The 23,594-nt window shown below is 39.4% G+C and overlaps 1 protein-coding gene across 2 annotated transcripts in view; it reads left to right on the top strand.

Moving 5' to 3' along the window:
* Window positions 1–23,594, top strand: part of ADCY2 (adenylate cyclase 2) — a 225,566-nt gene that overhangs the window by 191,970 nt on the left and 10,002 nt on the right. For both annotated transcript variants that reach the window (XM_052782027.1, XM_052782036.1), the window contains 4 exons: window positions 3,696–3,815; window positions 9,650–9,834; window positions 11,374–11,458; window positions 16,981–17,139. In XM_052782027.1, coding sequence (XP_052637987.1) covers window positions 3,696–3,815; window positions 9,650–9,834; window positions 11,374–11,458; window positions 16,981–17,139 — 549 coding nt within the window. The remainder of the gene's footprint in view (window positions 1–3,695; window positions 3,816–9,649; window positions 9,835–11,373; window positions 11,459–16,980; window positions 17,140–23,594) is intronic.

The raw sequence follows: 23,594 nt of genomic DNA, 5'->3' as shown, positions 1-23,594 counted from the left end.
AACTTGCTTATCCCATGTTGTGGGGGGAGGGTCTGTCACCACATGGTTCCTGTTGAAAGAAATAGCAGCACAGCAGGTATTGTCCTTGTGTGAGGCAAAAAACTCACAACTGAAGATTGCAGATTATATGAACACAAGAGAAGAAAAAGCTGTTAGAATATATGAAGTTAAAATGAGAATTTAATGGTAGTGTGCTCAGATGTTCCCTGGCAAACATTGGTATTCATAAAAAATATTGCTTTCATTTGAGTCATTTGAGTAGGTGTGACTGCTTAGTAGGACTGAGCTGTCTCTTACAAAAAAATACTATGTTGAAGAACAATATATATCTCTGAAGCGTGATAGCAGATGTAGATAACTGATGAGAGACAAGAAAGACAAGTACAAACACATCATTCAGAAATAAGTGTTGTTTGGCTCATGGGAGATGACAACATTGCCATATCCTTTTTTTTTTCCTTTCTGTGTTTATTTATGTATTCACAGATATGCCAAATTTCATATAGCATTCTGTGTATACAGGTAACTTTTATAGGTTAGAGATGCCCTGTACAAACCTCAAAAACAAAATTAAAATGCTTTAACAGAAATGAATGGGTATAATATATATACATATATACGTATATATAATATAACTGTGTTTGAGTTCGTGGTACATAATCTTTTACTCTGTGGACGTGTGTGGGATGGGATTCTGAAACTAAATACAGTTATTTCATGTTAGCAAAAAAAGTAAATGCACTATTAGTGGGATGTGGAGACTCTCTTTGCCCACCCTTGGCAAATGGCCTGGTTAACAACACTTATTAAGATGAGAATGTCAGTGTAAATAGTTGGGGACAGGGAGGGGGATTAAATGCGTTAAAAAGCTGTCTGGAGGGCATTTACCCCAAATGGTTCCTGTTAAAGAGGACGTCCAGCATCAGCTGGGTTAAACAGAAACCAAGGCACTTCAAAGGGAATTTGAAGCAAAGTAGGAAACAGTGTGGAAGAAAGTATAAAAGCAGCATGGAGATCCGTAACAGGAGGCAGGGACCTACGAGTGGAACCAGCTGCCGGCCAAACCGTGGTCCGGCAGTGCCCAAAGTCACCCCTCCGGCATCGCGCCTCGGGCAGTGGGAGCAGGCTCCCCACGGGACAGGAGGCTGTGAGCTGCTGCTCTGCGGCGGTGGGGCGACAGTGCGGACCACCCGTAGGGACCCACGCCACGGAGCACCCACAGGGACCCACGCCTCAGCTTTGTCCCCGCGCAGGAGCTCGCCCGGCGCTTTCTCACCGGCTCGGGCATCGGCAGGTTGTGCAGAGCAGCACAGGTACCCATAAAGCTAGAGCACCTACCTCTCCTGCGCAAGTAGGGTAACCCCCACTCCCAGAAGTGGGAGAGTGTGTGTTTAACCCACACAGCCTTTAGAGTTATGCGTCGGTGCCTGATTAGAGCTCTTCGGGGTCGGTTACAGAAGGATGTTTCAAAATGTGTAGGTGTTTATTAACATTTTGTAGGGTCTGGTATTGTGATTTATCTGTCGTATTACTGATACTGATCCTGAATGTATAGTTCACTGACTGCGGGTTAATTATGTGCAGTTGCACATAAACAGTCAGAGCAGCGTGTTTGTAAAGGGAGGCAACCTGAAAGTGCAAACAAACAAAGGTGAGCCCGTTCTGCATGTTCCTCCATAGGTCGTGCCAACTTCTTATAAAGCAGTCTTGGTAACAGGTGGCATATTGATCACCTTCATGGGCGCGTAATCGGTCCTGCTTCTGCTGAAGGGGTGTTACGTTGATACTGGTTTCAAACTCTTCTCAGCAGCGCCACAAAACGTAGCCAGGGGCACCGACCACGGGTGGTAGCCTGGCAGGTTGGATAGTCTTTAAAAAAAAAAGGCACTGTGCAGGTAGTACAGCACTGGGAAAAATTGCCAAGGGGGGTTGTGGGGTATCCATACTTGGAAGTTTTCAGGACATGGCTACAGAGAGCTATGGCTGACCAGATCTAGTGTTAGTAAGGAAATCAACAAACCATTTTGATCCGGATTTGGTTACTCTGAGTGAACTGAGCAGTTTTTCTCTGGGGCAGTAGGTAAAGATGGGGATGGGAAAAGAACTTAGAGGTGGGTTACAAACTGGCTACGTGCAGAGAACAATGGGTGAGAAGGAGGCAACCTGTGGAGTTCTGCAACAGTCAGCCTGGTGTGGATTTTCATATAGAGCATATGAGAGGGACAGTGAAATTCACTGATGAAATTAAGGTGACAGGCAATGTCTGTGAGGGGAGGCTTGGGATTTTGGAAAGGAAGAAGTCAGCTGAGGATTGGAGTAAAACAACTAGGATGAAATTTAGTACAGAGTGTGAGATTATGGTTGGCCTGACAGACCAGTGACAAGAAATTCTGATAAAAGTTGGAAGATCATCAGGTAGAGATGCCATGATTTCAGGATTTTGATTAATTATGTGGGTTTAATGACAACTCAGCTGAATGACAATAACCACCCATGTGACTGCTCTTAACTCATGGTAAGTATAAACCACATTTAGCTAAGTGAGCCCCAGCAAACGAAAACTACCTCACATTTGCTGAGCATGATGTTAGGGGTTGGGATTATGTCAGTGTGCAGCAATGTGTTAAGCTGCTGTAACTTCATGATCTGTCTGAGCCCCACTTGCGTGAGATATGGTGAGTTACTAAGGTTTTGTAGCTGTGAGCAAGGGAGCTGTCATTCTAGGATGTATGAAAACATATTTTCTGTAGAATTAGTATTAATGCTATTGCAGAACTCACTGATAAATCTGGGAAGTGTGTTTACAGTTTTAGTCACCCAGAAGGTTGAATTGAAAGAGGTATGTACAGAGGGTGACTACTAGAATGATCAGAGGAATGAAGAGCTTGTTTTCTGGGAAGAAACTAGAAAAACATAGATTGCTGAGCATAGTGAAGGCTGAGATGGCATTAAGTATTGGCAGCGTAAATACTAGGGAGAGAAAGGAGCTATCTGAAAGCTAAAGGATGAGATTAGCACAAGAAGAAAAAAAAAAGGGGGAGCTGGCCATGAATACTGGTTAAACTCAGAAACAGTTTAAGTGGTGAGATTCAAAGCAGTGGAATTAATGTATTCAAATCGAACTTATGAAGAAAGCACTGGGTCAGTACATCAAAGGGTACTGTATGGTGGTGGTTACCCATGACATCAACTGGCTAAATTTGATGACCCAGGAGATACTGGTTCCATTCTTCTGTTTCAGTAACATTAGTACCAATATTATTGTCATTGTTACTATAAGAAGGATTACATCTGTGTAAACCAACTTCAACAAAGACTTCTTATTCTTTCTTTAATTCTTCCTGTGTTTAAATAGGAGGTTCAGTTGAGGTAAACCCAGGGATTATTCATATTGAATTTATTTCATCATCTCTCGTGTGTGTGAGCTTCTGATATATGAAAGTAACATAACAAAGAGCCTTTGGTCTTTTATTCAAATGGAAAGTGTCAGATGGAGGTTAACAAAGTTGTTTTTGTCTCAGCATGCAGGAACAACTAATCAAGTGATGTCATTTTCCCTTTTCTATTTCAATTTGCAGTGAAATACCAAAGTTAAATGATTACTGGCAAGGCTTTCTCCACTTCTTCATTTCTCTTCTCTATTTTGACCTTAAACAGCTAACAAGGTAATGGATTATATGTTGTTTTTTCTCTAGTTTTTCCTGGATAATGCTGTGAAAGCTTTCCCCTCAGTTCTTAATTCATCAAATGCAAGTTTTCCTAATTCAAGTAATCAGACACGGTGGTGTATACAAAACAACTGTTTTTTCCTACCGGTAAGTTCATTTTACATTTCTTTGTTTGTTTACAACAATTATAGTAAATTGACTGTTGCTGTATCTGCTTGAAGTTAAACACCCACCAGTTTTTAAGACTGCAGCAAAAGCTTAATGTTTTTTCAGTCATCTGCAACTGCATTTGGAGGAAGTGGGAAGTTAGAGGAGGTTAGTACTTCTGAAAATAGAGGTTTTAATGAATGTCAGATTAAAAAGCAGGAAACAGTCTGATAACTAAGAAGCGTAGCTCACCCATGCCAACAAATGGGTGTTACGAGATACAGGAGGACACACAGCAACTGCAAAGCAGGCTGTGCACTGAAAGCTCCACATCGCTGTCAGTAAGCAAGCCAGGTCGGTCTGCAGACAGGTTTCACAAGGACCAGTGGTAGACCTGAAAATATTCACCACTTCCATCATTGACCTGGCAGTAAATGTGAAATCTGTGATCGTCACATTTCTGTCATTGCATATTTGATTAAGAGGAGGGGTGGAAGGGGGGAAATCCAACACTCATGTACCACTATATAAACTGTTTAAAAGATCTGAACTGATTTGAAGCAGATGTCTTAGTGTGAACAAAAGCACAGCGGCACATGCAAGAAGAGGGAGGAGGACATTCCTGCAAAAATGGGATCTGTATCCTAGGGAGCAATCATTCTTAAAGGGATTACAATAGACCTTTGTTGAACATAACAGGCTGTATATTGTGCCAAAATAGATCAACAGTCCTTGGATGAATAAGCAGGACGCAGCAAGAGGAGAAGGGAGATAATTTTATCTCTGTGCAGAATTGATGAGACCAGTATGTTTTACATGAAACAGCTCATTCACTCATTTTCAAATTTAGCTAACTAAATACCACCAGGTATGTATAGGTGCCTGTGTCTTCTTTTGGCCCTGACATCAGGTTATCCTTGTTGTCCAAGAAATGATGGAGTCCTCCTCGCAGCCTCTGCATATGTTGGCACTCACAAGCACATAGAAATAAGTTGTTCCAAAGATAATTTATATTTGTTTGCTTTTTTAATTAGCAGGTTTTCTAGTCATCTTTTTTATATTACTTGTTATGATTTTAAACATCTTGAAAGGTATTTTGCTTTCTGTTTTACCAGTAAGTTGTCCAACAAGCATCTGAAGGATACAGTTTTCATAAATGATACTTATTATTAAGATTCAATCTGCTGTTCTTAAAAAAAACCTTTGTGTGTGTTTTTCCTTTGTTTTCTCATGTATAACTAGGATGTTTGTCAGGTCTTCATGTGATTGGCACATTTCTAACAATTAGTGGTTTATAGACTTTAAACTATTAAAATGCATTCTTTCATCAAAGAAACTTTGATAAATTGTCACAAAATTTATGTTAAAATGTCAATTCTGATAATAATAAAGGAAAAGGTTAGGTCGGCTAAAGTTTTTAAACACTTTTTCCCTCACTTTTTTTATTAAACATCTCTCAAATGCATATCATTTTCATCCTCAGGCACTGCATAACTTTTAGCTTGAAAAAGCTACAAATTCCTTTTGAGTTACTACTTTCGATTTAAAAAAAAACCCCAAAACTAGAAATAAAATTCTTCTCTCTTTACTGAATGAAATATTGAATACTTAACTGACAAATGTTTGTTTCCTTAAATTAAAAATTCAGTCTTCTGAATCTGTGTGTTAGCTTTAAGCTTTATTCATGCAGATAAACTTCTTGTGACTTACGATAGTGGACCTGACAGAGCTATTGACTATGTCATCTAAAATGAGTGAATATGGGATTTTTGAATTATTTCAGCCCCAGTAGAATTTAGTTCATTTTGAAGCAAACTGGTTGATTGTCTCCCTCTTCCACCCCCCAAAATAACTTTTCTGAGTTGTATTGCTTGCTTTTTTGCTCTTTTTAAAGACTTAGGAAAGATTACACAGTAAGTTTTAGGGACTTTGCTTGTGTTTAGTTATTGTTTAGTTTTGCGATGATGCTTTTGTAGTTTCCATGTAATAGGAGTTAGGCCTGGGAGATTTCAAGTCATGCGTGTCTCGTCCTGTGATAAATGCAATGTGGTATCAGTGCTGCCACCTCCACATGTTAAATAAATAAAAGTCATAATACTAACTTCTAAAAGATGCAATTCTAGAATACACTTTATTTGACTAGGGAATTCCACAATGACTTTCTTCTCAAGTTTTTCTCCATAGACATATTGGAGTAGAATCCCTTTATACTTTAGTAAAGATCTTTGTAATCACAGAACTGTAGGTCTTAAAATTTAAGAGAAGAGACCAAATGCAATGGGCTGGAGATAAGATCATAAGGGTGTCGGGCACCAGTGCAAGGCACTGGGACTGTGATCCTGGTAAGAAAGTGTTGTGGTTTAACCCCAGCCGATAACTAAGCCCCACGCAGCCGCTCACTCACCACCCCCCACCCAGTGGGATGGGGGAGAGAATCGGGGAAAAAAAGTAAAACTCGTGGGTTGAGATAAGAACAGCTTAATAAAACAGAAAGGAAGAAACTAATGATGCTAATAATAACAATAATAAAATTACAATAATAATACTAAAAGGATTGGAACGTACAAAACAAGTGATGCACAATCCAATTGCTCACCACTCGCTGACCGATGTCCAGTTAGCTCCCGAGCAGCGATCCCCCCCAGGCCAAGTCCCCCCAGTTTATATACTGGGCATGACGTCACATGGTATGGAATATCCCTTTGGCCAGTTTGGGTCAGGTGCCCTGGCTGTGTCCCCTCCCAACTCCTTGTGCCCCTCCAGCCTTCTTGCTGGCTGGGCATGAGAAGCTGAAAAATCCTTGACTTGGTATAAACACTACTTGACAACAACTGAAAACAGCAGTGTGTTATCAACATTTCTTCTCATACCTAACTCAAAAACATAGCACTATACCAGCTACTAGAAAGAAAATTATCCCATCTGAAACCAGGACAGAAAGGCACTCAAGACTCTGTAAGGTATTGGTTAGAATGCCATTTATTGGAGCTAGCACAGGAATTAAAATGAGGGTAGAGGGAGTTACATCCCTTCAGATACTGGGAACTCTGAATCGTGCTGCATCGGACGGTCCTCCAGTCAAGGACGGCATCTGGTGCAGATCCCGTCTGTGGGGAGGTTACCCAGCGTTTTCCTCTTTTGAACTCTTGCAGGATTTTCTTAAAAGGAAACATTTCTATTCATCATTTCTGCTGTCAGACAAAAATGATGTCCATGAGAACTTGCTGCTGCACTGTTAGATAAAGTTGAGGCTGCAGAGGTGGCGTAACCACTGCTACCCAGCAGGAGCTGCCTGCAGGCTCCTTGGTTGCAGGAATTTGGCTGAGCTGGCTGAGGTTGTCCCACAGCCAAGGGATGCGCAGAGCACAGCACAGACCTGCGCCTGCTCAGCTGCGCTGCGGTGTGGGTTGCTATCTCTTCAGTCTGCAGTGATCTTCTGGTCAGGGTCACTACAAAGGATTGGTGTCCCTGCAGCTCTCTGCCTTGGAAAAAGCCTCGATGTCTGTGTAATTTGAGCCCTTTTTGTTCTTCAGTAGGTTTTACAGAGGTGTAGGATGAACAAGCCTGAAGCGGGTCTTCACTTAGAAACAGTATACCTGCACACAAAAGCTGTAATTTTTTCCCAGCTGGACATTAATTCCTCTGTAGGAAAGTTCATGTTCATTTGATGAACTGAGAGCAGACCACTTGGCCCAGGAGACAGGCTGCTATTTGGCAGCTTGCAGTTTTTGTGCTTTGACAAAGACCGGTGCTCTCATGCCACACATATGACAGTAATTCCACCAGTCTTGATTTTCTGTATGCTTACTTTGACTGTTCCTTCACCAAATGTTACTTTTCTAGTGTCTTGCCTGCTTTGTAGCTGCATGCATCCTTCTGAGAAGCTAGCTAGAATGCCAGTTACCTTCTTTCCTCTGCAGTGTATCTTTTGAAGCATTTTGGTTCGCAGTTCCTCATCTGATCTTTTTTCAAGTCTTTTTGCATTAGTATGAAAAGCTGAAAGGGTTAGAGAAGGATTCAAGCTACAATACTTTAAGCATCTGCTAAACTCACAAATTCTTTTATTAAAAGTGTGAAATTTCAGTTCCTTCAGTTCCATTCCAGGAGCTGAAAAATCCGTTTGCAGTGTTGAGCACTCAGAAACAATAGCCTTGAATATATTTAAGTTACAGTTGGAAAGAGTTTAAGGTGGCGTCTTCAAAAATAAACTTCATAACCTGGTGTGGCTGTTCAAGCAGGGTTGCCTACAGACTCATTTCCTGACTTGCTTGTTGCTTACTGGAATCTTGCATTGCAATGCACAATATCGGAGTCTACATTCTTATATGTGTGGCTGTGCCACTCTTCTCTAATCCATTCACCCTTGTCTGAAATTTTAGCTGAAATTTTCTATCTAGTCTATGTATTCCTATGGAACACTAGCAGAGACTGTCTATTCCACTTGGAAGTTTCTTGGTCTTTGTCAAACTGCATCCAGTTGTGGATTCAAGATGGCCTTTTGTTTGCTTGTTTCTTTTTGGAAAACTAATTTCACGAGTAGAATGCCTTACAGAGTGAAAAATGGATGCTGCTTCTTTTACATAACACTGAATTTGGAGTGTGACTTCCTGTGGAATGCAGCCGTCAGAGTTTTATTTTTGGTGGCTCTGAACAGCCGTTATTTCTATTTCTTATTTCAAACAGATCTGCAAGTAAATTACAGTAACGGCAAAGATTCAGATGGCAGGTCAATTCTGTCTGATGGGTACAGTGAAAAATATTCTTCTCAGTGATCCTCCAAAATTAATATACAGTGATTCAGGTTCTGTCAAAAGTACTGCCATCAACAAGTCAACAATAATCTGCAAATAGCATATGTAGAAATAGAATGCTTTGTAGTTTCAGAAAAGGTAACTTCCGTACAAGGTACAGGACTGTAATTTTCAGGAAGCGTCTTTGGCAAAGGTGCTGTATCCTAAGGAGCAAGATAATGTTTCTAGTGAGGATGTATTATTTCTGTTTTAGCATTAATTTTGATGCCCTAATCCATTTCCAGAAAGCATCCAGAGAAAATATTTTTCCAGGAATTTAACTTCAACCATAGATATTTTTGCTGATATATATGACATCGGAAAGAAAAAGCTTTTTTAACAATTAAATGTATTCTTATGTAGTCATAAATCAAGAGGATTTGACAGAAGGATGTTGATAATTTTATATTCTTCATGTCTTAGCCATATTTCTACAGTTTGTAAAATTACATATCTATGAGGTTCATAACAACTGCACGTATTGCATCAGTTTATAAACACTGCAAATATAGGCAATGAAATTACTGTTTTCAGATCTTTAGACATTTTACCTTGACCCTTATGCTGCTAATACATACTGGGTAGTTATTGAACTCCAGCATGAGTGAAAACCATACAGTGGCACAGGAATAAATTTTCTGTCAGTCTGCTGGCAGTAGGCTCTTGCATTAGACTTCAACACCAGTATCAGTATCCTGTGTATAGGCACTCCTCGCTACTGAAGACAAGTAAATCAAAAGTGACAGAGGATGAAAATTAGGCAGCATAAATTAGGTGCATAATCTGGATTCTACTGAGTTTTGGGTGAGTTGGAGCCTAGTAAGAAATAGGGTCTATTTTAGGAAATAGCGACATCTGGTTGTTACTGACTATCTGTAAGTCATAATGTTGCAGGTACTTTGATTCTTTACATGTTGTGATAGATTCTGTGCTTAACTGGTCAGGCAATAATTTGTTTTAAACTGGCCAGGGCATTTTATTATGTATGATTTCCTACTCAATAGCCAAATTCTAAATATTTTCCATTTGATTTTTCTTTGCCAGTATTTTATATACAGCTGCATATTAGGGCTCATTTCCTGTTCCGTTTTCCTGAGGATAAATTATGAGTTGAAAATGGTGATAATGTTGATTGCATTGGTGGGCTACAATGTTATCCTTCTGCACACTCACGGGCCCATGCTGGATGACTACAGCAAATTTATGTATGCAATGGCACCTCTTAGAAGGTAGGTGGATAATTCCAGTCCTTCTGAAATTAATAGAAATTAAATACTACCTATGGCAATTCTTAAGTCATGGAACAGATTTTTTTTTGATGTGTTTGGCTACATAATCTTTAAGTCACAGTTTATAATCATTGTCATGCTGCTGTTAATACATGATTTAATGTCACACCTAAGAGCATTAGGATAAAATAAACAAGTGTGGGCAAGGTGTTTAAATCACATACTATAGCAAATAGAGTATGGTTTAATTTGCATTTTTGTAATAAAGAACATTAGGAAGAAGTCATCATTAAGGTTGTTAAGGCCTAAGGCTGAATATAATTATGGCTGTTAAAGCATATTTGCTGCAAGCCAAAGAAAATCAACTTTCTCAGAACTAGTATATTGTCTTAAAACTTTACAAATTCAGTCTTAGCTATTGAAAAAAATAGTAGACTTACACTTTGGATGTTTTTTTGCTGTGCTTGCAAATTTGTATGTTAAATTTTCAGTGAGACTGCTGAAGTCTTTATTATAGGTGATATTACAAAAGACCAGAATTATTACTCTAAGTATTGCTGTGTAAAATGTTTTTTGGACACATGTAATTTCTACCTCATTTTCAAAAGAAAAAGGTGATTCTCTTCTATGTAGGCTGAGTGTGCAGTGCATATGCCACAACAGAAAAACTGAATATTCAGAGTAGAGTTTCAGTATCCTTTTTCCTGTGCTCTAAACTGCTTGAGTTCTTTAGGACACAGAGACAACTGTGGAAAAGGATCTGAATTAACAAAAAGTGCATGTTTTCTTTGCACTTAAATCTAAAGATTAAATAAACAAGCCCAGGTCTTTGTGTTTCCATTACATTAGTGAAAGGATATCTCTGTGATGATACCACATGACAGGTTAGATTTAGCATGTGCTTCTGGCAGCCTTGGTTTTGCCAGTCAAGCTGTGTGTTGGTATTTTCCTTCCTAAATTTCTCATCAAGGTTCTTCTTTCAGTGGCATCAGTAGGAGAGTGCTAGTGCAAATTGTTTCCCATTACCTCTGGAGATTTTAATAAACTCTGTACAAGATCTAGTTTGTGCCTCCTGTAATTCTGAGATGAAAAGTCATCTTGGGAATTGGGTGCTTTAGTTTCCGTTTCTTCACATTCACTGGATATGGTCCAGCTCTCCATTATGGAAGTAGTGTTACTGCAGAAAAAATCTCTTTTTTTCTGTATAGAATATACAGAATATATAGAATGTTCAGAATTCTGTATAGAATAAGTACCAAATGCTCTCCGTTTGTAAGCAAACAAAGATATTATTTTTGCTAAATCCTCATCTTAGTATTGGACTTCAAAATGCAGGCACATTTGCACAGAATGTAGTAGAATTAATTAAAACTTCATTATGGAAATAATAATATTTCATCAAATAATAAAGTATATCATATTTAAGTGGTCTTAGTTTACATACGGGAAAGTAGTATAAATTGCAGTTTTATTCTTGTCCTAAAGTAATTTTGTTTTAACTTTTAGGCAGCTTGCTTTACTTATGTTTTTATTTTATAGGCCAGGAATACTGAAAGACCTGAAGACAATGGGCTCAATTTCTTTGTTTATATTCTTTGTCACGTTACTGGTTTTGGGTAGACAGGTAAGATGCACACTTCCCTTCATCTGCATTAGTGGACACAATGCCAGCCTCCACATGCAACCTGCCACCTTCTCAAACATTTTTTAGGTTTTCTGACAAACACCTTTATTCCATTCTGCCCCACACCCTTGCAAAGGATTGTCAGAAGCATCTAAAAAGCTATTTTCTGTATTACCTTCCAATATGCCCTTAAAACTCACCAATAACTGTCATTGAGACTGTAGACACTATGCTGATGGTGTGCTGTGACTATCGCTTGTCATCCTGACCAGTATTGTCTCATAGCTTCCTAGTGTGCTCCCATCTGTCTGTATCCATCTGCTGTCTCCCTAGTTGCTTAATTACAAGCTATTTTCTTCGCAGTTATTACAGTTTGATGCAGACACAGAAACAGTGTAGCATGCACACAGAAGTGTACCCCATGCTGAGGCCACAGTTGCACTAAAACTATGACCCCACAGGAAACTACTCTTTTTATTACACAGTTGTGCTTTTTCAGGACAAACGTGATATCAATGGTCTTACCCTCTGCAAAGGTGAGGGCAGGTGTAAGGGCAGTTCTTTCTCTAAATCCTCCAGTCTGTCCATGATCCATGGCTAAAAGCTGCAGTTCCAGCCGGTTGTGCCAGGAACAATGCAGTGCGCAAGACAGGGCTCCGAGATGGAAGAGGCAATCCGTGTGAGATGTTATGAACAGCCTGTACCACCATAGCCTGCAGCCTTGGGAAGACTGTCTTTAAATCACTCATTTACATTACAATTCCCCAAAACATGACTGTCATTTAAATTGCCAAGCAGGCCCCGCAGGTTACTAGACAAAAAATTCTTATCTGGCAGCTTTTCCAGTATTTGCTGTAGTGGGGAACATCCTTCTTGAGTTAGAAATAGCAGTCTTCATCTGCCTTGCTGCCAGCACCGTATTAGAGTTTGCTCATTTGATGATGGTAGCAGAGTGAGGCTGGAGCACAGCTACTTCCACTCGGAAAGAGGGATAAGTACTTCAGCACACCAGCTGAGAACCTTTAGACCCTGTCAACCAAGGTGTCAGGTGAAGGCAGTGGATGCAACAACAAGGAAAAAGGAGAGAAGGAATGTCATCATCACTGGGCAAGGAGAGCATTTCTTTGGGGGTTCAGTCGTGTCAACAAGAAAGTTGCTTTTGCATACAACAACAGTGTGTGTGTTGTTCCCTGTCACACCAACTGAAAAATGATGCTGTAATGGAAAAAGTCTTTGTTTTCAGAACTGTAGGTCTAGGATCTTTGTTGTGATGTCACTTGTTTGAGACTCGTCAGTCTTTTGCCTTTGATTTTTCTGCTAATTTATTCTCCATTAAAGGAGGAGAAAAAAACCTCTGTGTTTTCAAACACTCTCAAACAAAGTCTAAATGATAACTAGAAAATGCTATGCACTAATTTTAGTACATACCTGGCATAAGACCTGCCATTTTAAGTTACTGTTAGTGATACTGACTCGTAGCAAATGCTTGGGAAAAGAATAGGGGAGGAAGGGAGCCTGCATAGATTGACGCTTCCAGGGACATAGGCTTCCCACGTTCCGCCAGTTGGCATTTCTGTGGCAACGTTTAATAGCTGTTGGCTGCTCTGCTTCCTGTTACACTGTCTGATCCCTTTCTAACCCATTTGATCTTCCTGGTCTTCCCAACACTGTCTGATAATGAATTTCACAATTTGAGAAGAAGTCACGTGGAAGCGTCCGTCTTCTTTTTTTTAAGCTTTCTGCTTGCTACTTCCATTGAGTGGCACTTGCAGAATGCTGTCGAGCCATCTTGGCAGTGTAGGCAAAGTAAAATTCTTCCTTACCCTTCTTCCAGAGAGGATAATATACAAGTAATTTCTCTGTTTGCTATTGCATTTTTCTACTTTGAAGATAACAACATGTCTTTTCTCTTCTCTTAATATCTGATTATTTTAACAATGCTAAAGATAATAGCCACTGATGAAAAGCGTGGTCTTTCCATTTCCCTTAAGCTGGCATTGGTGCTCCTCTGTCCCCAGAGTGAGTAAACAGAAAGTTCATCTAAACAAAAAGTGAATGCTTTCCTACAAGCCTAGCTCTGTGAACCTGCTCACCACTGGTCAGAGATGCCTGTCCAGATGCAAAAGCAGGGGGGGGATGTGTGTCTCTGGTTGAACGGGGATGAAGAGAGAGCAAGCTAGTATATCATTACATGTTTTGTGAGCCAGCTTAATTCTCGGGTTCAACTAATACTTTTAGCTGCACAACCAGCATCCCTACTGAAAGAAGTAGGCCTTCCCTCAGCTACTACTCATTCTTATCCTTGTGTCTCCTCATTTGTACTGGCACAGCTGCCTGCGGAGCTGTATAGTAGCCAAAAATAGGGAAATGATCTGGCTTAAAAATTAAACCTGGAAAGATGGTTGATTTTCAGCCAGATCTATTTCCTGATCTGGTTTTATGGTATGGCTGCAGCAATGCTTGTGCCAAAAGAATGAGCATAGGATGGGGGTGAGCAGCCAGAAGTCAGCTGGAGAAAGTAGAACTGCTTTTTTTTGATGGTCATGCCAGTGTAGGCTACAACCATTCCCTGACACTGAGATCAAGTGACACATTTCATTCTGCATGCATGCCGTTAGAGTTATTTGAAAATAGGCTGGCAGCAGGCAGACGATATGTTGAGAATGGCGACTCTCACACCCTGCCCAGGCATTGCCCAGGAGAATGCAGATTGGTATGCACTAGACTGTGTAAGGAGCGTGCTCACATGTAAACACTGTTGAGCGTTAAATCTCTCTTACAGCCCAGTTTGTATTACCAGTATTGACATAGACTGTGAATTCCTTTCCCATCAGTACTTAAAATTACACTTATCCCGTTACTCTGTAGGCTAGGTGAATATTTTGTTTTTCCCACGATTGATTATATTGTGTTTATCCACACTGAACTTCGTTGGCTGTTTTACTGCCCAGATGTTTATGGCAACTTCCCTCAGCCGTGAAAACTGTTATTTGTAGTCTCTCTTCTGTTTTTTAGTGAGCTTTTGTTCTGTGAGAGAAACCTTCTCTTCTTAGACAATGTAGTCTTTTCAAGAGCCTCTTCTGAAAGAATTAAATGAAAACTTATTTCAGACTTCACTCCTATTCACATGACCATTGACTTCTTCATAAGAGATGGAGGCATGTTTACAGAATAGGTGTCAACTCATCCCCATTGTATCAACTTTAGCTAATATGTCTAAATAGCTCTTTTCCTTAGCATAGTTTTTTTCTGAAGTACCTTGCTCTATTGTTCCCAGGGTCACCCCAGTTCTTTTCTAAAGATTTACGTTATACCCTTACTATTTGTCAGCTGTCTGACACTGTGGCTGTTTTGAATGCTCAGGCTATCCACCACAAGTTTCAGACCAGCAGCTTTCCATTTTGGTTACTTTAGAGGTGATGACTTCTTGTTGATCAACTTCTTAATGTGTTCCAAGACATCTGCTGATGCTCCCTGTTGAGACAGTTTCTCAGACTTGCTGTCTGTAAGTAATGGCCGTGAGGGGGAATCTCCTTTGCTCCCTCACCTGAATGAAAACCCATTAATTTCTAGTGATCTTACCTGCTTTAGTGCTGCCTTTGCTGCCCCTTTGCTGAATGCCATAGCATTCATCTCCCCAACTGTAGAAACCTGTGGCATAGGCAGCTACTTTTGAGCTGTTTATCTTGACTTTCTATGTGACATTCTTTCAGTGAGGAGAATTAGTTCATTGCCTCACTCAGGCAAATATTGAAAATAGACCCAGGTGAGTGTCCCACTAGAATTTATAAATATAGATAAACCTATCTCTGTGTAATCAATGAGACATGGATCAGTTCTTGTTGCACTTAACTACTTTTGCCTAAGAAATTACCGCTGATTTGAACCTCTGGGGTTGCGTTGCATTGCCTTGCACAGATGCATGGTAGTCTCTTGTCCTGGAGGAAGCCAGTTGCTCTGTGGTGCCTGGAGGAACACAGTGTCCTCCACCCCTCCTTGGGTGTTCCACTATGCTCACCCACTGGGAAGTGCTGTTAAGTAAAGCAGCATAAGGTGAAGAAGGAAAATTTTGTATCTCAGGGATCTTGTGCCTGCAGATGTATAAGAGCCATACTGAGATATTTTCATTCTGATACGTTGGAAAGGTTCTGGAGATAACATGTAAAGTAGGAAACAATCTTGTTTTCCATATGACTGAAAGGCTACAAAGATTGAACAGGATCTTTAATGACATGTATACAAAATTGGCTAGATCATACAAACAAAAAAATCCATGTTTTAAAGTAAGTTTTAATAAGGAAGTGCTTTTTGTTTTTAAAAGTCTGAGTAGGCATTTTGAAATATGATACACTGACTTTTTTAATTTCAAAGCAAATTGTGGAATACATTTTGCTTTATTTTTTCTGATTTCTGAGTTCCCTCTGCCATTTTTTGTGGCAGCCTAAATTTCATTCAATAAATAATAAAGCAATAAATAAATTATCTGTTTAATATTAGCTCTTAAAGAAGAAACATATCTTTTTGAAGACTTCAGCTTATCTAGCACCTTTTCTTTTCAATACAAAACTGGTACAATATATATGGATACCGAATTTCAGCTTTATGCCAGGCATCCAGTTTAGTTTTGTCAATTTATGCAAATAATTTTGACATCCCAGGTTTTTATTGGATTTTCTTCTGCGTGAATACAGTTGGTGCCATTTGAATTTATCATCTATGTGGGAAACTTAGATGTATAAATGTATAATATACATATTTAAAAGCTTGCCAAATCATTTTAATACCATCTCATTTCAAATTTCTACTGTAGCTTTGGCTGTGATCTCAACAAAATATCTATGAATCATTTTGAGCTGTGACAGCTACTGACCAATCAGAAGGACTACTCTCATTTTGGTGTGAATGCTTACTGACTGCTAATAATACTAGCTAGCATTTTTAGGTTTTCTGTAAGAAGATTGTCATCATAATCATGTTCTCCTGGTTAGTAGCATAGTCTTCACTGAGGCTGCGTGGTAGCGTTAAACCATTGGATTACTACAGTTGTACTGTCCCCTTTTTACCAGGCTGACTGCATAAGTTCAAGTTGGTAAAAGTTAGGGTCTTCCTGAAATACCCGTTATTGTAAGTGCAATTCTACACTTCAGATAAATAGGACATCATATTAAGTTGCAAAACTGTAAATTGTTTCCATAACAGTGTTTGATTTCTGGAATTAATTTCTACTAAAGCCTGAGAGTAAATAAATAAGTCTTCCATTGTTTAAGGCCCCTTGCAACTTTATTTTTTTCCTGGGCCTTTTTATGGGCCTTTTTTTGTAGGGGGGCCTTATAAGTTTGATGAAATGTATGTCACATAGTGTGTGCTTGGGGTTTGATTTCTGTGGGATCTGGAATTGTACTTGAGTGGCCAAGTAATAGCCTTGCAGGGGTGGTGTACTGTGCTTATTTTGTCTCTTAAACCTGTACTCCAGCAGGACAAGATGCCTATTGTTTCTTTACCTCTGTGTCCTCTTGTAACAGAATGAATATTACTGTAGGTTAGACTTCCTGTGGAAGAACAAGTTCAAAAAAGAGCGGGAGGAGATTGAAACCATGGAGAACCTAAACCGGGTGCTTCTGGAGAATGTGCTTCCAGCCCACGTAGCTGAACACTTCCTGGCAAGAAACCTGAAGAATGAGGTCAGCCATCTCTGTATATCCTCTGCTCTGTAAGAAAGCAGCATATCCTCAAAATACCACTTAATGCTGATTTGAACAGTAGGTCCATACAGTGAGAGTATAGATTTACAGTCACTTTCATTCCCCCATACCTACCCGAAAGGCTTGCTTTACAGCACTGAATGCACCTTAGTACCTTGAAGTGAAAAATGTGAAATTATCTTAAGTGGCAATGCACTTTGCCTTTCGAAGGAGGGTAAAAAAGGATGAGGAGGAGGAAGGAGATGGTTGAATCAACATGGGTTTAAATTTTAATCATATGCATTCAGATACTTTTTCCTTTGTGATCAGAGCGGAGCTGCATCCAGGTTATGAATTTTCTTCTGGTGACTGGAGACCTTGCTTACTGGAGTGACAATTAACATTTTCCCTGAAACAGTGGCTATGTTAATTCTGGAAAGAGGTTCTGAACACTGAATTACCTGTTTACTCACTGCTTATGGACCTAATTCAAGCACCAGAAAAGTCAACTAAAAGACCCCTGATGACTTTGGTGGAAATTAGATCTGCTCCTAATACTGCTTCACAGTTTTAATAAAGCAAAAAAGGATGAAAAAATAAAAGCATTTAGAGAGAGTAGCAGTTCTAGAGATCTTAAATGGAATAGTTTTAATTACTTGTGCATACCAAACAATTGTTGCAAAGCTGACAAAAGAGGCGAGAGGGCAGCTTTAGGGATTAATTTTTGATCTCCTGAGTCAAAAAGGACGATGTCTTCCCTTTCACTGTGGTTTGCATTAAGCAGTACTAATCAGTACTTTATTTCAGTACTTTAGGACTACCTGCAAATATTAATTTGGTAGCTAATGTCGAATGGAAACTGCCGTGGGGTTCCTTTGAATCCTGTGAAGACCTTGGCTGGAAGCCACATTGGCTCAGCTCCAGTTCTCAGTTCAGGCATTAAACACAGCAAACCATCAGGAGATTGCTTTCTCATTTATGTGCTATTCCATCTCTGCTCCCCAGCAGAGCAACACCATCTGCTCACCTTTGTATTGGCAACTGGATTTATATTGTCACCCCTCAAGATTCTTAGGCTGGAATGAGCTTTTGTAAATTTAGCGAAGAACAGAAATTGTAATGTGCCGAGCTGTCCAATCTATCATGTCAGCTGAAGTAAAAATGATTTGACATGATTTTAGTGGCATCCGTTTAAAAAAAAAAAATAAAATCTTGAGTTGTTTCTTGTTTTGTTTATCTGTAAACACAGTTTTCAATGAGGGAAGAACCTTTCAAGTCCCTGGAAATGTTCAGGAATATAAGCATCTGTTGTATCTTCAGATTTGTTTCAGTGTCAGCAAGGATGTGTTGAGCCTTAAAGGACATTCTGTATGTCTGCATGTGTATACACCTAAGAATATGTTAGGAAAGATCAAGCCTTTGTTTTCTTTGTGTGGATATTTAGGTCAACAGATACTGAATTGAAATTTGTCCACGTTTTCCTTAGTTGCAAACATTCATGTTAATACGGTTTTATGTATATTCTTTTCTGTTTAAACCAGATTTTGAGATGAAAATTAATCTAATGGATGAATAGTCTGTTTCAGAATACTACTTCTCTTAGAATTTTATGCATGCAGCTGTATGGAGAAAAGGGAAGACAAAGTGTGCTGCTGAAGAACAGGCAGCAGGAATGAAAGGGGGAAAGATGAGTGGATGAATGCTAACTGGCAGTAGTGGGAGTGTACTTTTAGACGGTAACGGGATACACATTGACTAATGCTGATAAGATAAAAGCAAAGTTACTTCAGAGCAAACTGTAATAAAGGTTTGTTTGCTTTACCAGAACCTCCGGAACTGGATTTCTGCTTATAGTCTGCATGCTGGGTACCAAAAAGGGTACTTTCCAGTTGGGAGAGAGAACGATAGGAACAAATATAAAATGAAAAGCAGGAAATGGGCCAGGATTAAATGTATCTGCACCTGGCTTGTGCAGCCTTTTCCTTTATGCCGTTAGCATCCAGATCCCCTATTAGTAATAAAGTGCCCAGGAGCTTTTGTGCTGCAAGCTAACTGGCAAGCACATTACTGAGCAAGAGGAATCCTGTTTCATTAGCTACAGGAGGGAGCCAGCACCCTACTTAGAGCAGAAATTCTGCCCCAGAGAAGCTGACCACCATACCCTTCCAAGAGGTAGAATGGGACCGGTTTGCCTCCTCCATACCGAGAAGATCTCCAGGCGCTGGAGACAGTAAGGAGAGCCAACCAGCAGAAATTCACATGTTATCAAAGGGAGAAGAAAGAAAAAAAAAAGGGGGGGGGATTGACTGCAGAAGACAGGATGATTTTATTTTTGCTGAAAGAAGCAAAGCCGTTCCTTCCTGGAATGGTGTTGCATTTAATTTTCTGATGAAACATTTTGGAGAGTACTGTTTCAAGAGAAGTACTCGTAGGAAAATTAAGACACCCAATTGCCACAGCCTTTATTATTATGAATGATCAAAATAAACAAGCCAGGAATGCCTCCTTAAAATTCTCTGACATTTATTGTGACAGCCACAATTACTACTCATCTGGTTATAAACTGTGCCATTTGTTGTTGTTTTCATGTTGGTACTATGCTATAGAGCATTAGTGGGGATGGGTGTTGCCCCACTATTAGAGGGGAAGGAAGAGAAATGGGACATTGTTGCTGAGCTTCAGCATATGACAAGTGTTTACATACAATGTGTTCATTTATTTTTGAGGTGGAGGAGAGGAAGGAGTGATAACTCTGGTTATAGAAAAAGAAGATCTGTGTCTGTCATTGTAACAGTCAGGCGTGCAACCCGTTCTTACAGGTTGGCTGTCCCCATACTGGGTGGACAGCCAACAGTGTATGGCACGCTGACCTTCCCGTGTCACAGCGGCACTTCTATCTGAATGTCTGCTCCTGTCTTTGGCTCAGTCATTTTTCTCTTCCTGATGCCTGTGCCTTGTGCAAGTTGCCATGATTTATTCTGGGCAACGCTTCTGCTTTCAGGGAAGACAGCAAAGGCACTTCCTAATGGCTAAGTAGGGCTCCATGTTTGATGTCTGTAAGACAGACGTTTTTTTCAGTGGCACTTGCAGTAAGACAGGAGTTACCACCCGTCAGCAGTCCAGTCAGCTGGAGGGCCCAGGCAGTATCCTGTGTCAGATACTTAAGCAAAAGTTCGAGGAACAGCTGAAGATTAATGTGCTATTGACCCTTCTGCTTTTTCCTGTAAATGTAAGGGCATGTTTTGCTTCTGCAGATGCTTTTTATACACTTCCTAGTTAGGCCTTTTTCTAGTATTCACATAAGTATTCAGGTTTTTAACCCTCTAAGCTCTTGTCTTTCATGTTGTTGAATAGCAATGAAATACACATTTATATATCTCTTATGTAAAATATTTTTCCTTTTTCTACTTTATTTAAAAGTCTTATTTATCTTATAGTTCCTGTATTATGAGGTGGTAAAATGAAACCATCTTCTACCATCTCTGCCTCATATTATTCAGTAATATCATATGCATGCAGCACTGCATAGTTGGTCTCCTTTTCCTGTAAGGGATCATTTGTAGCTCCTAAGAGACCTGTATTCTTATGACTTGTAGTTACATTCTCAAATGCACCTTCACACAGCATTAGTTTCCATGTACTATTTAAGATACAGCACTGTCCCAGTATCACCTCTGTGCCTAGATTTTGTTTGTGTCACAAACTTCACATCAGTAGTGTAATTCTGGCATGTTTTACGTTCTCAGGATGCAAAATCAGTAGGATTCAATAAGGCAAATAAAACAGCTGTGATCTAATGTTTATCTGATAAATTAAACCAACTTTTTTTTACTAATTAACAGAATCCCTAGGACGATAGAATTGTGTATTAATATTAATTATAACTGTACTATTAATTTGGCTGGATTTAATTTACTGGATTTTTCAAGCTCATAGGAATATGAACTTTTTTTTTTTTAAATATTTGTCTCAGATGTATACTACTTGTTTATTTTGTCAGGTCAAGTTTCAAAAGTATATGTAATAACCCATGTTTTGAGTATTAATTATCTACATTCTGCTATAAATACTTTTGTATCTCCCTGCAGTCTTTTATATAACACTGTGAATTTCCCCTTCTGTATTACCAAGGCCCTATGTTTGTGATGCAGTCCTCTTTTAATAACCAGCACCATGTGCATCGCCTGAATTCCTTCACCCAAAATTGAAATCAAGTTACAGGGAAGGTGACTTGAGGAAGTAGAAGGAAAGCTGAGTTAACCACAGAATGTAATCTCTGTACCTTTTCTGCTAACGTGCCTATGAAAATCACTCAGCACTTCAGATCTTACCTTCTGGCTATATTTTTATGCAATACCACAGTAGCTTCAGCGTAGACATGCCTGAGGGAAATTTGAAGTAGGTAGATGTGAAGCAAAATGCAGACTGCAAAAGCTAAACATTTGAGGAATAAGCCTGTTAATCTGCTGCTGCTGCTCCACTTAACTAATTTCAAGCTAATCTGAGTATCTCTGCACCGAGTCTAGGTGCATACGTGCTGGAGACAGCGGCAGTGTGTGTCACTGCGGTATTACAGAGTGGACCTGGTTTTAAGTGTGGGACACTGGAGTGAAGAGAGGTCGTGTGGGGCCTGAGCTTCTGAACTTCTTAGAGGCAGAGTCATCCTGTATAGTTTCAGGAGTTCCTCTCGACTGCCTATGTTAGGAAAAATTACCTCTTCAGCCTTTTTTCCGTAACTAACTGAGAGAGAGAAACACTGTCTGAGGTGATTCTGCCCATCCAGCATTAAAATGACCTTCCAGATAGGCACGTCTGCTGTACTGACGATATAGGATGCATAGGATGACTGTGCTTTCAAATTAAATACTTCAGTCTGGTGCTTAAATTGCCTAAATTCAGTTGACGTCACCCAGCCAGAGGGATTCCCTCTCCCCACCATTTGATTATTATTTGGATTAAATTTATTAACTAGGTGCTTATGGAGATGGATAAAACATGGCAGAAAAATATTATCACAGTATTGATTCTTCATTAAAAACTCTCTTGGCAAGAGGACACAGGAAATCCAGAACTCCTTTGAAGTTTAGTAGCGATCTGACAGTGAACTCATCGGCTTGGATGTTTTGTTTAGTTGCTTTTCATTTGCACAATCAGGTCACATTAAAGAGGTACTGATTTTGTATACATGGCTGTAAGCTGGATGTCAGGTACAGATGGGTGATTTCAACCAGCTCAGCTTTAAGAATATAAATAATAATGGTGAATTGCAATGATATATTCCATCCCCACTGCACAGAGGCATGATGGAGCTTCAGCGATGCAGTGGTTATGGAATCCTTAGAAAATAAAGGGGCAGAAAAATCTAGTAGTAAATCATCTACCACCTCCAGCTGCCCGTGTTCCTCCCTGTCTGCCATTATTTTTGTGTTTGCCCAGAAACTTCCCTACACCTGTTCTGGGATGAGGTGGTCAACAGTTTTCCCATAGTTCTGCTATTTTTCAGTTATACATCACCAGTAGAGATTCACTATGTCTGTACACATCTGTCTACAGACATACCACATTCTTCCAAAAAGAAACGTATTGCCAGTGAAATTGAAAAAAAAAAAAAAAAAAAAGCCTTGCTGGTAAAAAGGGAAATAATATCTGATGCTTCTTGAAATCACAGAACAAATCCTATCCACCTTATTCACAGGAGTATTGAAGTCCTTGTTTTACTCAAATAAGAACTTGAACAGAATTTGGCGTTGTAGCAGTTTACAGCATCTTTTATTGCTGTGGTTACGTTTGTGTATAGATACTAATTTTTTTTTTAAGTATTAGTTTAATAAATATTCTTTCTTTCTCTTTTTTTAGGAAGTGAATTTGTCCTGAAAGAAGATATATTCTAATATTTAAGGGTAGTGGGGAGGAAACTGAAGGGTGGGGTGGGGATGGTGTGGTCATTTTTAGCAACAGAATCTTCCTGGGGAGCAGAGGTGCTCTCATTTTAGTGGTCACAGAAGGCAGTGGAGAATCTGACATAAATAGGTTTTAGTTCAGGTGACTTCTTTCCCTTTGCCTCAGCTCCTTGTTATGGAAAAAAATGACAATTATTTTATCTTATTAGGCATCTTGCCATTTTAGGTTAGGAGCTATTAGGATTGTGTTGCATTATGCGTTTGTAGTGCATTGGGTTTGTGATTTTGGTTCAGTTTTCTAGTTATTACAATAACACAAACAACCAATAATAAATTAGATATTGTTTTGCAAAATATAGTTTCAGCCATGCAAGCCAGACCAAATTCTCTTCATTAGGAGCCTCAGAAATGGGCCCTATCTAATAAATTAGTGAACATTTTATGTTCATGGAGTTAATGTTCAGGAGGAAAAAAAGGTAAATTTAAATCACTAAATTATTTTCAACTATATATGTTGAGTCTCTTTAACAAACAGGTTTATACACCACTTGAAAT

The sequence above is a fragment of the Harpia harpyja genome, chromosome 1, assembly GCF_026419915.1.
Source record: "Harpia harpyja isolate bHarHar1 chromosome 1, bHarHar1 primary haplotype, whole genome shotgun sequence".
NCBI lineage: Eukaryota > Metazoa > Chordata > Aves > Accipitriformes > Accipitridae > Harpia > Harpia harpyja.
The sequence above is the reverse complement of the archived record's forward strand: the minus strand, read 5'-3'. Positions and strand labels throughout refer to the sequence as shown.